The 17,531-nt window shown below is 45.1% G+C and overlaps 1 protein-coding gene, 1 long non-coding RNA gene and 1 pseudogene across 2 annotated transcripts; 1 reads left to right on the top strand and 2 right to left on the bottom strand.

Moving 5' to 3' along the window:
* The first annotated feature begins 2,509 nt into the window (after positions 1-2,509).
* On the top strand, positions 2,510-5,070 carry LOC123096588 (protein FAR1-RELATED SEQUENCE 9-like; annotated as a pseudogene).
* Positions 5,071-5,794: 724 nt separating this feature from the next.
* Positions 5,795-9,334, bottom strand: LOC123096587 (uncharacterized). Its single transcript, XM_044518350.1, has 10 exons — positions 9,181-9,334; positions 8,883-9,055; positions 7,793-8,765; positions 7,484-7,677; positions 7,165-7,342; positions 6,953-7,051; positions 6,719-6,853; positions 6,507-6,620; positions 6,318-6,390; positions 5,795-6,207 (listed from the first exon to the last, which is right to left on the bottom strand). Exons 1-5 carry the CDS (start codon positions 9,332-9,334, stop codon positions 7,328-7,330), a joined length of 1,509 nt encoding a protein of 502 aa, XP_044374285.1. The 3' UTR covers positions 5,795-6,207; positions 6,318-6,390; positions 6,507-6,620; positions 6,719-6,853; positions 6,953-7,051; positions 7,165-7,327.
* Positions 9,335-9,355: 21 nt separating this feature from the next.
* Positions 9,356-15,101, bottom strand: LOC123095853 (uncharacterized). Its single transcript, XR_006446342.1, has 7 exons — positions 14,685-15,101; positions 14,036-14,082; positions 13,674-13,888; positions 13,377-13,465; positions 11,125-12,573; positions 10,034-10,199; positions 9,356-9,912 (listed from the first exon to the last, which is right to left on the bottom strand). It is a non-coding gene; the product is annotated as an uncharacterized lncRNA (long non-coding RNA).
* Positions 15,102-17,531: the final 2,430 nt, after the last annotated feature.

Here is a 17,531-nt window from a genome sequence, read left to right as displayed (position 1 = left end):
GACTCCAGACCAAATTACCAACCACGATCAAATTTGTCTGTCAACGGATTCTACCCGTTGTGTCTCCGAAGCACGCGCTTGTGAGAAACGCGCCATAATAGAGTGTAAATTCCTCTAATTATGTAGATCAACGTTAGGGATGTAATCTAACTATATGATCTAGCTCCTTCCGATTATCACTGTACCCGGGTAGTATTTTCAATATATAGTATATTGTATTCCACTGATAATCGACCAGCTTTCTTAAGCATATAACTTAAGTATGTTCCAACAAGTGACAATTTCATGATAATCTTGTAAAGTAATTCCATTCATAAATACATGTATAATTTTATAATGAGGTATTCTGAAATTAGTTGAATATAGTTGCAGGGCGCATGATTCCAACAGCGCCACGGCATGCAAACTGGTGAAGCATCACGCACACGGTGAGCGGGGCGCTCGCAAGCACGCTCCATCACATCACACACTCACACCGAACCCCCTCCACTACCGAGCGCTCGCTCGCCTGGCAGATTGTGTCGCGTCCTCTTTCCCATGTTTCATGGGCAAACAAAAGCCGACGACGAGCCGGCGACCCGGCCCCTACCTCCACCCTCCCGCCTGGTAGTGCGCGGTCGAGATCGGCTGATCGTCGTGTACTGTGGGGACGAGATTTTTTTAGGAGGCGGAACTACGTGGAGCGCTGGCCAGGCACGCGCGCTAGGGAGCTGGAAGCATCTCACTGATTCTTCAGACTAGATGACCTGGTTGCGCCAATGACGCAAGAAGCAAATTAGAAGCGATGATGGTAGTGAGTAGTCCTGGCCATGGGCAGCCCGGCCCGGTCGGCCCAACCCGACCCGGCCCAAACTTGTCCACGGGCCGGGCTCGGGCCTAGGTTTTGAGCCCGAAGCATTGGCTGGGCCGGGCCTGAGCCCGTTGTTTTCACCATTTAAGGAAGAGGCCCGGCCCGTGGCCCGAGGCCCGACGGGCTTTTTGCGTTATCTACCAATTATTGCACAATTAAATAATATAAATACAAGACCCATTCTTCCTGAAGTATCTGAACTACCATTGACAATGGAGAGTGTTATAAAACTACAGATAACTAATAAACAGTCTGGTAACATAAAAACTGCCAGTATCTTGTCTCCAAATACCAAGAAAGGAGCATAGTTCAACTTAAATACGCCCACAGATTATACAACTAACCAATGGCCGCAACTAGGCGTAGGTCGGATGATTCTCTCAATTTATAAACCACGTTCGCGTCCGTCCGATCGAACAACCCTGGTCCGTCCGATCTCTGAGCTGAACCACGCGCACGCTCCCACCTCCGCCCCGCGAGCCATTGCAATGAAACTTTGACCGATCCCCACCCGCAGATCGCGGGCGCTTCCCCCCACCGGGGATAGGTCGCGATCTACTACGACGACCGGCGGCCGCCTCCCCTTCCCTCCACCTCCTCCCCAACCCCACCCCCACCCCCTGCCCGCGATGGCGCACCACATCGCCAGAGACATGGCCTACTCCGCCATGGGTGGGGACATGGCCTACTCCGCCATAGGTGGTAGCTCCGGCGAGGGTTCGGCTGTTCCCCGGCGGACGACTTCAGCTCCGGCGAGCGCCTTCGATCTCAGGCGATAAAGTTCTGCTACGCGCATGTACCGAGATCCTCCAATTGTTTTCTCTGATGCTCCTCCGGCTGGATCCGCTGCAAATTGGGTGAGCTTCCCCTGCTGCCAAATCCTCTGAAATCCTCCACTTGTTTATGTGCTGCATTGACATTTGCCAGTTATGCTCATTGGATGTTGCTATGCTAATTGGTTTTAATTCACAAAAAGTAGAAAAAACAAAAATGTTTGAAACTACACATTATGTTGCTTTGGTTCAGTTCAGTAACAAGAAAAAAAGGTTGTGTAAAATTGGAAAAGGTTACTTTCAGTGACCCTGAATGTTGCTTTGATTCAGAGAATGCAACAGCACTGCATGTTTGCTTGCTTTAAATTCAGAGGATGTAAGACTACTGAATGTTTGCTTTGCTTTAGATTTCAGATATTGCAAAAAAATGTTGAAAATTCAGCTTCAGAAAAATATTTTTGCTACTGAGAATAGCAAAAAAAGTAGTAGATTAGAGACCTTATGCATGTTATAGTGGTGTTAGTCTATGGATTTCAGCAAGCACAAAAACTCTATGATGAAAAAAAATGTTATTTGAAGTTGATAAAAAAGTTATGCAGCACCAAAACATGTCGTAAAATGTACTACTACAGTACTACCTATAGATCTTATAAACATGCTGCAATGAAAAAAATATACTATTGATATACATGTTGATGTTTCATCTATAAAAAATGTTTCTCTTGCAAAGAAATTTTGACCTCAAATACTGTTCAACTGGTACTGATGGTGTTGTTCTACTGTTGTTGCAATGATGTAGCATACCGAAGATGGAGCGGCAAATGAGGAGAGTTTTGTTCAGCAACCTTTCACAAGTCATGGTGGTGGGGATTCAGATGGTGTCCTAAACACTCACGGTGGAATGCATGATGCAGATGAGGATGATGATATTTCATCTCAGCCACTTCTGCCCTATGTTGGCATGGAATTTGACTCAATTGAAGATGCCCAAAAGTTCTATAATGACTACGCATTTGGAACGGGTTTTGGCTCACGCATAGCTTCCTCAAAAAACAGCCAGAAGAAAGGTCCACAACAACTTATCAAGAGGGTCTTCCAATGTGTGCATGCTGGCAAACCGGAGACTACATGTGAGACAAGCAGCCACTCGGAAGGAATTGCAGCAGGGGAAAGCTCATCAAGCAAGCAGGCCGGGGTTGAAATGGATGTGACAGTCAAGCGTCAGAGGAATCGGATTATGCGTTATGATTGCAAAGCTCATATGATTGTTGGCCTCAGGGGCAATAAGTGGGTTGTTACCTACTTTGTTGCACAGCATACACACCCTTTGATGCAGCATGAGGAGATTGTGAGGTTCTACCGCTCACACCGTAAAATTCCAGAAGAAGATTACCAACTACTGATGACAATGCATGATGTAAACTTGTCAACTACAAATTGCATGGGAATGCTTGGAATGGTCCATGGTGGAGACCGGAGGAAACTGCCATATGTGAAGAGGGATGTTTCAAATGCGCGTTCCAAGCTGCGACAAAATCAGTCATTTCAGGACATGGATATGACGGTTGCTTACTTTAAGAGGCGTCAAGCTGAGAATGCTCAATTCTACTACGCAACAGAAGTTGACAAAGAAACAAACGAAGTGACAGCTCTGTTTTGGGTGGATGGAAGGACAAGAGCATTGTACCCAAAGTACAAAGATTGTATGTTCTTTGACACAACATTTTGCACAAATCGGTACAATCTGCCTTTCGCTCCTATTGTTGGTGTGAACAACCACTTGCAAACCGTGCTGCTAGGTTGTGCCTTGGTGCCAAATGAACAAATAGAAACTTTCAAGTGGGTGTTTCAACATTGGATGATTGCAATGAATAATGAGCACCCGTTGCACCTAATGACTGATCAGGACAAGGCAATGGAAACAGCAATAAAAGATGTCTTCCCAAACACAGTGCATAGGTGCTGCAAATGGCATGTCTAGCGAAAAGCAAGCGAAAAGTTGGGTAGGATCCTGAGCATGGATGAAAATTTTGAGCAGGTTTTCTATGGGGTTATCAATGATTCGGAGACGGTGGATGAGTTCGAGGAGAATTGGCAGCATATGCTGCATTGCTTTGACTTGGTTGACAACAGACATCTAAGCAACATGTGGCGTAAGCGAGAGACCTGGGCTCCAGCATACTTCCGAAAGAACTTCTTCCCATTTACAAGCACTACAGGGCGGTCTGAGGGTCTCAACTCCTACTTCAAGACATTTGTCAACCCTCAAGACTCTGTCTGGAGATTTGTACAACAATATGAGGTGCTTCAAGAAACAATGTTGGACCATGAAGACAATCAAGCTTTCATAGGCCATGCAACAACTGCACCACTTTACTCGAGGTATGTGTGTGCTTTGTAGGGAGAAAAAGTTAGAACAGGGAACTTGAAAAACTCAAAATCATTGACCTTTTCATTGCAACATTCAGGTACAACTTTGAGCGCCAAGCAGTTCACTTCTATACCCGAAGCGTGTTTCTCAAGTTTCAAAAAGAGGTCATGGCATCAACAGGCTTCATCATGAACCTGGCCCCTGCTCTTGACAATGCAAGCGTGAGGTTTGAGCTGCACTCAAATTACTTTGAGAATCCCCGAATATTTTCAGTGAATGTTGTGTTGGCAGAGGAGAAGTTTGAATGCAGCTGCAACTGTTTTGAGATGAATGGGATTATTTGTGCACACATCATAAGGGTAATGGTGCATCTCAATGTCCAAAAAATTCCACAAAGATACATGCTAGAGAGGTGGTCAGAAGCTGCGACAACGGCAATGAGCGGTGGTGGATGTCTCCTAGATTTTGGGCACCCTGCAACCAACACTCTCAAGTACAACGCCTTGTGCAGAAAGTATACATGGTTGGCTTCACAAGCTTGCAGCAACGATCTTGCCTACAAAATAATGAATGATGCAGCTCACCAACTTGAGCCCCTCATAGCTGCAGCAAAGCAAGGGGCGCTCCCAGAACAACAGAAAGCAAATCAGCGGCAAGCAATGCAACAGCAACAACAAACCCCCGAGCCAACCACTGTGCCGCAACCTGATGGCGATGCCATGCTTCAGAACCCCGCACGTGTTCCAAAAAAAGGGCATCCGACTGAAAAATCAAAGAGGAGAAAGACTCTGCTTGAGCAACGAGAAGATGCACATAAGAATAAAGCTAAGAAAGATGAAAAGAAGCAAACCAAGCCCAGAGGAAAACCTAGACCAAAGAAGAAAGCGCCTCCTTGCTCGTACTGCAACGAAGAAGGTCACGGTGTCCAAACATGCCAGTACTTGAAGGCTGCAATGGGGGTCAAAAAATGTCCCTACTGTGAAGAGCAAGGTCATGCTATGCAAGAATGTCCCTACCTAAAAGCTGCAATGAAGACAGATGCTAGCATGGCTAGAGCAACAGAGCTTAGGCTGTGATCAACTTCGACCATAAAAAGAAAAAGAAAACTCTCTTGCTACTACACATTTGTAATATTGGTTACATAGATTAGTTTCTTGACAAAGAGAATGGTGCAATTTACATTAGAGGACAAAAAGTAGTTATTTCATCATGCATTGAGTTGTGCCTGATATAATGTTCTTCTTTTTCTGAAATTACAATTCCCCTTGTTGCTTATGATATTGTTGCTGGCTCATTGTAGTTCCACCATTGTAGCTTTTATTTTGAAAGGTTTCCTTGGGACAACAATGCATGATGTTGTTGCTGGCTACTTAAACATACAAGTACATTGAAGCATCCTGTTTTAAAAACTTTTCCATAAAAAACACACTGGAGAAACTGCAGCAAAAACTTTTGACGTGCCCGTTGCCACATAGAAAGGATATTGCATTACATTTCCTTTTGTTTTAGTGAGATTGAAAAGTTATGAAGATGAAGAGAAACAACAGCCCGACAATCGCCCCAACCCCACCCTATTGTTGCGATTATTCAACTTCGCACACGATTACATGTGTGAGTAGAGTGTATTGACTTTCATTGATGATGTCGAACTTCACTGTAATTACTAAATCCATATAAAAAAGGTGTATATATATATATATATATATATATATGATTAATAGAGATACTAGCAGATACACTGTAACTATTTGTGAGAAAAAAAAAAGATCTCAAGCTAGGTACGGTCAAAGTATATCAACAATCTTCTTGAAAAGGCAAGTAAAAAACAAATAATCCTTGCACAAGCTGACAAACAATCTTGAATAGGCTTCACAAAAAACAAATCCTTCATACAGTCGCACACTGAAACATTCCTGTGCTTCATTCAGAGTTGCATTGTGAAAAAAGTTCAGTTGAGCTGGCTAGAAGAACAAGCTCTCAACTACACTCGAGCTGGCTACAAGAACATGCTCCCAACTACACTCTAGCTAGCTACAAAAACTCGCGCCAGCAGTACTAGGCCTCCGCCGCCATGACTCCTCCTGTTGCAGAAGCTCGAAAACCCCCATCTAACGCTGAAGAAGCAGCTTCAGCTGATGCGCGGGGTCCAACTTGTTGCTTGGGTGTCTCAACAGATCTGCTGCAATGCGTTTCTGAAGGTTTGGGATGTAATCCTAGGAAGCAATAAGACAGGAAACAAGTAAAAATTTAGTCATGAAACATATCCCAATCAAGTTGAGAAGAATTACACAAAAAAATATGGTTTGCTATCTAAAGAAAATACCTCGCCAAATGACAGCATAGCAAGGCCATCCCAATTCTCCACGTATAAAATACTATAGTAGCCACAGTTATAGCTGAAAAAATAGAAGGTATATAGTTATAAAATGCAAAAGCAGCTTTAGGTGAAAAAAGAGAAAAATGTCTCTAAATGCAAAATAAACACATATTCTGCTGGGACAAAAATGCTTACTAAGTTTTTTATTGAGGGTAATCAAGTGGGGTGAATAGCGAGTAAGACTCAAGATTGTGCTTAAAAAGTGGCTCCCTCATTGCAACACTCTTGATGTTTGCGACCTGATCAAACCTGATAAAACATGGACAAACAAAATGCATAAGTGTGCGGTGTGGAAAAGCAAAAAGAAGGAAAAGATTTGTTGCGCCAAACTCCAACAGGAGCATTACCACATTCTTAGTGATCCTGTCCATCTCAAAAAGGTCTTCCGAGTTCCTAATGGAGTCAAAGATATTGAACTCCTTTTGGGTGATGTTAACAACTACTACTGCCCAGTGCTTTTTGTGTACAACCATGAAGAATAGCTGCAATGCATCAAAACAAAGCAGAACCAGAAAATCCATTTAGAAAAAAAATGTAAAAAATAGAAAAAGAATGCAAGATGGAACAAGATAAGAACTTACCAGGTCAGATTTTGAAATGTGATTTTGTAAGCAAGCATTCTTAAATTCTTTTTCGCACACCTTCGGATCAAACACATCTGGCTCAGCACTGAGTTTCAACTGATGGAGAAAATCACAAAACAAAACAAATATTAGAGGGCAGACCACAACTATATGATAAATCAAAAAAGCATTGAAACAACAGATAGAAAAAAAGAGATTTGAACACTAACACTCATCAACACTGAGAAAACAATTTTTTTTGGCTTCTTCTTCTTCACTGACTGATCATAGTTGAATGTCTTCAGGTATAAGGTCATGACCTCATTGTCAATCTCCGCTCTTGGCTTTAGAGATGCATGAAAATTCTCGAGAGATGTATGGAAGCCATCTATTTCAATGAAGTCGGGCCTGCAAAAGAAAATTTGTGTTGATTTTAGATAAAAACAGCAAGAGATATGCTCACATATCAAACTCTTTCATCTATGGAAACACAAAAAAAAAGATTTCAGGCAAAAATGAGTAATAGAAAAGCATCATCATATGACTCACAGAAGCTCGTTTTTCTTTGGTTTTCTTGTCTTGTATCTGGTCATTACCGTGTGCATCAACCTTAATCTTCTTCATCGTTGGCACATTGTCTGGGGAGACAGCCACCCTTTTCTTCTTTGACTGTTTACCAAGACTGTTGGACTCACCCCTAACCGCAACATTCGCCTCGATTGTCTCGTGCAAATCCACTACTACTGCACAACATTGCAACAACACAAAAAACAGAATGCAAAATGAGAATGCAAAAAGGAAACGCACTGAGAAAACTCTTAGATAAAAAGGAGCTTGTGTTCTGAAGTAAGAAAAAACCTTGAGGTCCATCAGAGGAAGCATTTTTGAATGAGATGGGGGACACATCAAACACAGGCCCCGGAATGTCGTTTGCCCTAGGGAGCTTTGGAGCTGTGTCAAATGTTGCGGTTGGGAGGTTGCTAGGCCTTTCAACTTGAGGAGTGTTGTCAAAGTTTGGCACTGATGGGATTGAATTCTGCACATCAGAGCTAGAAGCATTTGGTGTTTGCACATGCTTGACTAGTATGCCTACTTTTTGATTCATCCACTCATAGTCTTCGGTCCCCTCCGAGAAAAGAGCACAAGATGGGCCATCTTCCCACTCCAAGGCAATTACCATCATTGCCTGCACGGTGCCCTGGGAAAGAACTGGTGTTTCAACCTTATCAGAAGCTCCCGAAGGATCCATGTTGCAAGCATCTTTGGGAGTCACCTTTCCGCCCTGATGTATAACTTCCTCCTGCTCCACACAATCCTTCCCATGAGAATGATTGCTACTCTCACCTTGTTGCAACGCAGCAGCCCTGGAACGCTTAGCAATGCTTGTGCTTTGACCCGCCCCCTGTTCCGCTTCCACCCCAACCTTCTCACCTAATGCACCGGTCTCCACTACTTTGGGAGCAGCGACTACACCACCAGGTTGTGCCTTGTTCTGATCATCAGCACCTGCTTCTGCCCGGGAATCAGGATCCGATAATGGACACTTGGAAGAGTGCATAGCAATGCCTGCTGCAGTGGCTGTTGGGGTGCCAAAAGTCACCGCTCCCGTGCGCTCGACACTGCTTGTTGCAATGACTCTTGGGGCGACAAAACCTTCACTCCTGTGCTCATGGTTTGACACTGCATTGGAGTGCGCTTCCATCAACATGAGACCCAACCGCTTGCAGAAAGTTGACTGCAGGACCTGCCCAAAAGAGGTAACAACATTCTTCAACTCTGCCGTATAGAGATTTTTGTGCTTCTCATATATAGGCTTCAAGTGCAAAGGTATCTGGCAGAGAAAATAAGAAACAAACAAGTGAGGGTAAGCATAAATAAAAATGAAAAAGAAGATCAAAAGAACACAAAGAAGCAAAATCATGCACTAACAAAGGTAGTGCATTTCTACCTCTAACTCTTGGCAGGAAGGGAGCGGCTGCAGCCACTCATCCAGAGAGACGCGAAACTTAGCACCTAAATCACCCTCAACACTGACTTGAGTGTTGGCTTTGTCAGCTCTATTAGTGATATTTGCCGGATGATGTTGATTCTGACCCTCACATTGCTTGTCCGTCTTCAGTACTGCATATGGCGTTTGAGACAAAGGACGATGTTGCATACAACAATCACCAAAAGAAGAAAGTAAGATGTTTATCACCGAAAGAAATCTTCAAAAAAAAGGAAGATTGGGTATGCTCTTACATTGCACTTTCCAAAATCAACCTTCTCGAGGGTGAGCTTGTTCCTGTCAAATTCTTTAACAAGCTCAAAATCTGCATTGCACACAAAGCAAGCCCTGGGCAACGAGTAGTTGAACGTCTCCTCACTAATCAATGACCGAGGCACATCCAGGAAATCCATGTAAATTAACTACATATATTTTTGAAAAAGAAAACAAATCAGAAGGTTGTATCGTACATATGATTGTTGCGAGCAGAATAAAATAAAATAAAATAAAGCAAAAATATGAATCAATGAAAACATAGACAAAATGATTTGCGTTTGGCATACCACGAACATAGGTAGACAGCCGCCTATCCAAAAGCCACTTGCCCCAGCCTCCCTCTTTAGTTGGTAATTCCCCGCCTCCCTCAACGCAGTTGCCAACACATGCTCGTCCCACGCAAACTCATTCAGTTCATCCAAGTCCTTCAAGCTAGCAAGGTAGTCCAACAAGACCATGTTGCCGGTGCCAGGAACTAGCACGAGAGCAAGGCATAAAAGAACCCAAGTCCTCTCTAAAGTAACAACATCATTATCCGATGCTTTCTTGATTACAGAAATGGATTTCTTCATTGGAGCCCTTGTGCCTTCTCGATATATGTCGCGCAGCTCGCAACGTTCGTTCCTCTTCAGCAGCTCCACTACCCTTGGTCCGGATGGGACATTAAAAATTTTGTGCACCATGTCTCTAGTGAACAATAGTCTTCTTTTTACGGCTGACCAAAAGGCACATGTCAAATTCGAGGACGAAGAACATTGCTATGCAATTCCAAATAAAGAACATTGCAACAGAGACACACACAAAATGAAATGGGCCAAAGGGTGATTTGAAGGTACCTGAACAAAGAATGCTTAGTGTCAATTCTCATAACTACCCAGTCAATCAGCTCAAGAGGTACAGAAAATGGTCTGATCTTCAACAACGAACCAAAACTCAACTTCTCTAGCACTGCCCTCTTGTTAGCATTCAGCTCCTTGTCTGCAACCTCACGCAAACGGCTAGCTGAAAAGTGCGTTGAAAACAACCCATCGGAAGATTCATCATCATCCATTTTTGGATCAAGAACAAAAAGGAAATGTTCAGAACACCCATTAACAACACTAAAAGCTATAGAGAAGGAATGCATGAAAATCTAAAACTCGTGAAAAAAATCTGAAATATACTTGGTCATTGCATGAAAATGCTGGTTGGTCATTCATTTTAGGAGGCCACATAAAAAATGCAATGTAGCATCTTCACTAACTTCTGAAAGGGAAAACCTATATAGCTATCACTAACAGATATCAAATAAAAACAAACACAAACAACTACTTCTGCAATTTCCATGCAATATGGGTAAAAATCCTGGGGTAACATGTACTGCAATGCAACACAACTGCCTCCTGAACAAACACAACAACAGACAAAACTACACTAAAATCTACAACTCACAAGTACTACAAATGCAAAAAACCGTCTAATCATATCTCTGCATCATCAGACCTGCTACACACATAAAAACAGCAGCAACCGTCTGCATAAATCCACATGCAGTCGACGACATTGCAGGAGTAGTCGTGAGCACCACCGAAACCTGTCAAAAAAGCAGCAGCACACACACACATGCCATCACTGATGACCTTCAACAAGGTGCAGTGCAAAAGACGTGGAAGATTGCAACAAGCTTGAAACAGAGGCAGTTGCGAGCGCGAGTTCCCGGAGAGAGTGTATGGGCTCTAGCAAAACTCCTGCTCCAGATCCAGAACAAAGACCACCGCGCCTCTCCCAAAAATAGATGTCTACCAACGAGCCCGCCCCTAAAACTCCGGCGAGCCGGCGATCCGCCTCCCCTAAAATAGATCGTCTGGGACGTCGAACCTACACGATTTCTACTACGAATTTCTACTGCGGCCATTTTCGTATTATTTTGGAGAAGGATCGGAGGTACCTGTCCTGCAGATTGTCGCCGTCCATGTCTTCAGCCGCCTCCTCGCGGACCTCCTCGCGCGCCTCCCCACGTCAACCTCACGTCAGCTTCGCCGCCCCGGGAGCTGGACGCCGCGATGACCGTCGCATCGGAAATTTGGAGCGAGCTTGGGCGAGAGGAACGAACCGAAAAGGGGAAAAATGTTGCAATGCAGGTAGGTGTGAGGAAAGGGGGTGCGGGTGAGACAACCCGAGCCAATAGACGCGTCCTTGTTAGCTCGCGTCGTGCGCTACACCGGGTCCGTCGGATCTCTCGCGATCGGACGATGCGCGAGGAGATTTACGCGAGCGAGAAATCAGTCGGTTGGAAGGAAGCGTTTTCCCTAACGAATGGAACAAATAGTGAACTTGTTATATGTGAACACCTCCAGCATAGACCATGCGACGCCCCATTCACCAGTGTGACTCCAAAGTCAAAAGTAGTGTACTCTTACACAGAAGTAACTTAATTGGTCCCGTTTATTCTCCCTTCTTTTTGTGTTGGTCCTTGCTGATATTACAGTGCCTTCCTTGATCGATCGGTGAGCAGAGAGAGCATTTAGATTAGTCAAAGAGTGAGCTCAGAACAATAGCAAGAGAGCTCTCCTCACGCAATTCTCTCCCTATTTATAGTTGCAGTACACATCAGGGGAGAGGAGCAACACATGTAGATCATCAACTTAGTCTACACTCGTCAGTTCTGCAATCTGAGAAATAAATGAACACAAGGGGAAAAACAACCGATTCTGACCAGATAATTCACAATCCAAAAAACTTTGGCACTCCCTTATATAAGATAATATACCAAAACACCTGATAAATCACTTCTATAGGCGCATTAGGAAAAATGGCAATAAGGAGCATAAAGAAAGATCACTGAGAATTGAATGGTTTCCTTCAAATAAACATATAGCCAAGGGAAAAACATCATGTTTTGATTGGATTCTTTTTACCGGTGTTGATACTGATGGTGTATCCCAGATTTCTTTTTTGAGAGAGAACATCGGAAACAAAACTAAGGAAGACATCCTACCATCATAAAAGTAAACTTTTTATTCTACTTTTTCTAGCATAATCGGATATACAGTTTGTCTATTAGCCTAGTCCCAACTTTAATATCGTATGGAACATCTAGGAAACGCAATGTTTTTTGCTTGCCTATTCTATAGATATATTACCAGTTAACTGATCAATTATGTAAAGCATCGATTCCTCAGTCACATTGCTGCTGCATGATCTGAAGAAATAAACACAGAGTGATGGGGCTCACCTTGCTGCTGCAGCCTGACATAGCTTGGCCTTGGGGAGCCACTAGCCATGGGCTTGGAGGAGGATGGCAGGGGCGCTGGTGATGTGGTCGCCGTGGAACGCGTGTGCGAGCACGCCGCTGGGGGCCTCCTCCTGACATAGCTCCATCGGGGCCGGCCGACAACTGAGCGCACGAACGGCATAAAATTAATTGATTCCCATTCAACTAATATGGCTACCATTAAACTACTAAAGATGTAGTAAGTCTGCGTCAATTAATATGGATCAGAGGGAGCTCTACTACTACAACAACGCACGTGTGTATGCGATAGAAAACTTGTCCAGGTAGAAGAAACCCAAGGTCAATTAATCAGCCTACAGGAGCAGCAAATTAACAGTTTGGAGGATTCTATACAATTAAGAAGCTGAACTTTAAAGGCAGGCTACTAGTAAATTATGTAGAACATACACACAAGAGAGACATGTTTGGAAGGCACACAACAGCTCTTCTCAGAGATTGTTGGCCCAAGCTCCATCTCTCATCCTTTTGACTGAAAATAAACATCAAAATACGCTAGAAGAACCCGAGGAAACAGAAATAAGGAAAAAGAGACAAAGAGAAATACGGCATGTGGGATAAAGTTCTTACAGGGATTTCTGTCAACCAATGCCGGTAAGAACATTAATACTACTCCACACAAATGATTAAAATGATAAAACGCATGATTGCCGCGGCACGTGTACTTTTTTGTGGGAAAACATGCTGTTAGGTGCAGAAGTAAAGAACATATCGCATGGATGCTTATTGGCATGTATAAAATCATCAGACCAAGACAGAAGAACCATGATTATCATATCTAATGGAACTAAGATTTACATAGTGGCAGCCATTGATCTAGTTACTCAGGGGTAGTGCTACTGTCAAACAATAACTCTAAAAGCAAAGTTACTGAGTCTACTAAAGTAGAAGAGAATTCAGTTATTTACCTGGGAAGAAACATCACTTCATTTCCAATAGAAATATGACGAGTTCATTTTCAAAGTAAAGATACTCATCCTTGAAAAGTAAAACAAAACTGCAGAAGAGCAAGGTGTCAAAATCAGATGAGAAATTAGATATTGATAGTGAAACAAACTCACGGAACCACATCACCCAGAAGGCCACAGGAATGAGTCTCACATTGGGAACAATTATGATTTATATCTGGAGAACCAAAAGTAAAACAGATTTGGACATACAGTAACCTTCCTAGATTTGAACGGAAAGGGTGTAAACAAACTGACCAAGGACAGCTGGAAGAGGCGGCCAATCTTCATGTTGGTTGTCATTTATGCAAAACACCTACAGTATAGCTCACTTTGTACTGACAGACGCCATGAAGATACTTTGCTCAACTTCTCCATCATTTTCTCTTGTATATTGAGAAGGAAGCACACATCATCCATTGCTGCTCGAATCATCACTTCAGATAAGGGCCTATATTCAAGAAATCTGGGTCCTAAAAATCCATCAAATTACAATAAATTGTTAGTTTCAAGAAAATATAGCGGCACAATGGAAATCGTGTGCCTGGCCATTATCTGTTCAGGCCTGGAGAAAATAATATTCTAAATAAGAGCTCTATAATTTTCCTCACAATTCTAACCTGCCTTAGAAGGGCATGGACTTCTTACTTTTCAGGATATGGCATTCCTACACAAAGAAGTACAACAGTATCACACCACACAATCAATCAAATGCAAAGCACAAAAGAAATTGAGGTTCAATCCTTCATAGATTTAGTAAACATCTGCATGGTGTTTAGAGCAGAAAGACTATTTGGCATGATGTTTTACTGAAGCAACAAACTGCTAGCAAGAGTAATGGAACCACAATACATTACTTCCATATTTACTGGATTTGCTATATGAGCACCACGAATCTTGTATAGTTGTATACCACGCAATATACATTTTAACGCAAACCCATTATGTGAACTGGATTCGAGGGGGCTGTTTGGATTCCATCAAACAGCTGCCAAGCCAAAATATTGGGCGTTGACCAAGGGCTGGGCGCTCGTTCGGATGGTGGCCAAATATTTGGCTCGCCCTTGCTGTCCTGCCTTCTCTAGTTCAATTTGACGCCAACCCTCGGCAAGAATGCGGGCGGCTGGATGCTATGCCAATATTTTGGCTCGCCAACGATTTGGCAGGGTCAGCTAGGGTAGCATCCAAACACACTCCAGGTTCCCGGCAATTTGGAAGAAAATGCAGTCTACTGAGAACCCAAACACCTTAGAGCAAGAAAGACCATACCTGTGAGTGCCTGGTTGAGTCTCGCAGAGAGAGAGATGGGGATCGTACCGGATCCAAAGCAACAGGAGCCAAGCTGCGAGAAATCCATCGACGGTGGCTCAGATCCCGCGCCAGCCCGACCAGCCCCTCGAACGGAACGCATCACGGGCCCCGCCTCTCGGTCCACAGCCCGCGCCGCCGCGGACGTCCCGAGCCCCGTGGAGTGCGCCGCCGGCCATGAGCGCCGCGACGGCGGTGGTCCCGCTCATGGAGTCGACCATGGCCGCCGCCCGCGTGCATCTCCTCGTTGACCCCGACTATCGCCACCCGGAACGCGAAGAGGAGGGAGGGGCTCGCGGCGCGCGGGCGGGGGGAGGCAGACGGGGAAGGAAGGGGTGGCGGCCAGGAGGCTAGGGTTCGTGGGAGGCGCGGGTGCGGGCTCGAGTGCGGGCGGAGGCAGCGGCTAGGTCCGGGCCTTTTATATGCCTGCGCGTGAAATTACTAAAATGCCTCTGACGGGGCATGGAATTTACAGACGGTGGCACGAGAACTGTGCCGATTTAAAGGCGACGTGATGTGACTACCACTTTGTCAGGGTTTATATGTTCAAATTGTGTGTTCGGTGGTAGTTGAGGCCCCTGCGTGGCGTTGATCCCGCAGCCAGTATAGCGCATTCTATTCTTTTAGCAGAGGCCACTAATCCAATCGTAGTAGCTTATCTTTGTCAATGATGTGTGAGACGGGCTCGAGGCAATGCACACTAGTACAATTTTATTTTATTTTTGCAAACTTGGGGCCCTTTATTATTCAAAACAAAAGCAGACTTATAGCATCTACAGCCGGATGCCCTATATCTGTCTCAAACGCTCGGGCAGGTCGTCCGGTCACTGACCGGTCACAAAAACCGACCCAACCAAAGCTCTCAAACGGGTCTCAAACACCCGGACTAATCGGCACCTCTCATATCTATCTCAAATGTAGAGAGGATATGAGGCGGCCCGGGCGCACCCGAGCGTGTCCGCCACGTCCGCCTGTCCCACCACTTGCCCACCCGATCCCACAAAATCCCTCGTCCGGAAGAAACCCTAACTCTCTTCGCTCCGCTCCCCGGCTCTCCCATTTTCCCAATCCGTCCAATCCCTAGCGTCGGCAAGCATGTCCAGCACCGACACCCACTCCGACGGCAGCTCCGGAGACGAAGACGAGTTGGCGCTCCGTATCGTGCTCGAGTGCTCGTGGGTCGATACAGGCGGCAGCTCCGGGTCCAGGGCGACACCACCCGTCGACCGTCGACGACGCCGCCGGCCCTTCTTGCCCCCGCGTGGATCTGCGAGGCATGTCTGATCTACTCCTCCCGCTCGACGGCCTCCTCCACCTTCGGGCCGCTCCTCTGCGTAGGCAGCCGTAGGTTCCAGTGCTTGCTCCGCTGACGCAGCGGATGCAGACTCGGAGTCGGAGGCACGTGTCGCCCGCCGCGAGAGGAAAATGGCAAAGTAGTTGGGAGGGGGGGTCCGCCGCGTGATGCTGGTGCCCGACGATGAGGAGCGTCTCCGCAAGTGGGTGTGTCGTCGGTCACTTACTAAGGTGGAGATGGAGGCCCGACGGCTCCGGAGGATCAACGCCAAGCAGCTCCGCCTCGACATTGAGCAATCCAAGCGGGGGGCAGCGGCAGAGGCGACGAGGGTGGCCAAGCTCAAGCGCAAGCAAGACCGCATCGTCTAGCGCTTGCAAGGCTACATCGTCATCTCCATTTCCTCCTCCGACGGGTCCGGCGGCTCCGATGTCGACCCACCTCCTGCCGCAGACTCCTACAGCTACGCCGACGACCTGAAGGGCAAAGGGCCGGCGAGGAAGTGGTGAAGATCCGTCTTAATTTCAAGTTTTTAGATGCAATTTAAACTTGTCCATTGTGTTATGTGTATCGTGTGAACTTTGGCTATCTTTTGAAGATCCGACTGCGATCTTTTGATGAATCAGTTGTGCATTTGCATGTCTGTTTTTATGTCCACTTATGATTTACATAGTTTTTTATCAACGTTGCATGGTTAAGTATGGAATTTTTTTTGAAAAGGAGGATTACCTCCGGCCTCTTCATCAGTTGATGCATGCAGCCATATTATTAAAAAGCGTAACAAAGTCTTACAATGCAAGGAAGCTTAAAATCCGAGCAAAACTGAGAAAATAAATATGTAAAGCGCCGTGTCCGGCAAGAAAGCGCCACATCCGGCGATAAAGAATGGGCTACGATGCCTACACACCTAGCCTATTATTATCTCGCCATCCAAAACGACTGAAGATAGCCCATGCTACCATCTCCCAGCGGTTGCACCCAATAACCATAAGCTCCCACTAGTAGAAAAAGGGTCATCTGTCCCGGTTGGTAAGGGCCTTTTGTCCCGGTTGTTGAACCGGGACTAAAGGGTCGTTACTAATGCCCTGGTGTTGGAAATATGCCCTAGAGGCAATAATAAATTGGTTATTATTATATTTCCTTGTTCATGATAAACGTTTATTATCCATGCTAGAATTGTATTGATAGGAAACTCAGATACATGTGTGGATACATAGACAACACTATGTCCCTAGTAAGCCTCTAGTTGACTAGCTCGTTGATCAATAGATGGTTATGGTTTCCTGACCATGGACATTGGATGTCGTTGATAACGGGATCACATCATTAGGAGAATGATGTGATGGACAAGACCCAATCCTAAGCCTAGCACAAGATCGTGTAGTTCGTTTGCTCGGAGCTTTTCTAATGTCAAGTATCATTTCCTTAGACCATGAGATTGTGCAACTCCCGGATACCGTAGGAATGCTTTGGGTGTACCAAACGTCACAACGTAACTGGGTGGCTATAAAGGTGCA

This window comes from Triticum aestivum, chromosome 4D (genome assembly GCF_018294505.1).
Source record: "Triticum aestivum cultivar Chinese Spring chromosome 4D, IWGSC CS RefSeq v2.1, whole genome shotgun sequence".
Lineage (NCBI taxonomy): Eukaryota > Viridiplantae > Streptophyta > Magnoliopsida > Poales > Poaceae > Triticum > Triticum aestivum.
This window is presented reverse-complemented; position numbering and strand designations above follow the sequence as displayed.

Excerpts from the sequence above, each read along its gene's own strand:
- LOC123096587 (XM_044518350.1), bottom strand. The coding sequence starts at position 9,334 with ATGGATTTCCTGGATGTGCCTCGGTCATTGATTAGTGAGGAGACGTTC. Across the intron at positions 9,056-9,180 it reads GAAGGTTGATTTTGGAAAGT|TACTGAAGACGGACAAGCAA; the intron begins GCAATGTAAGAG and ends CGCCATATGCAG. Across the intron at positions 7,678-7,792 it reads TTCCTCTGATGGACCTCAAG|TAGTAGTGGATTTGCACGAG; the intron begins GTTTTTTCTTAC and ends AATGTTGTGCAG.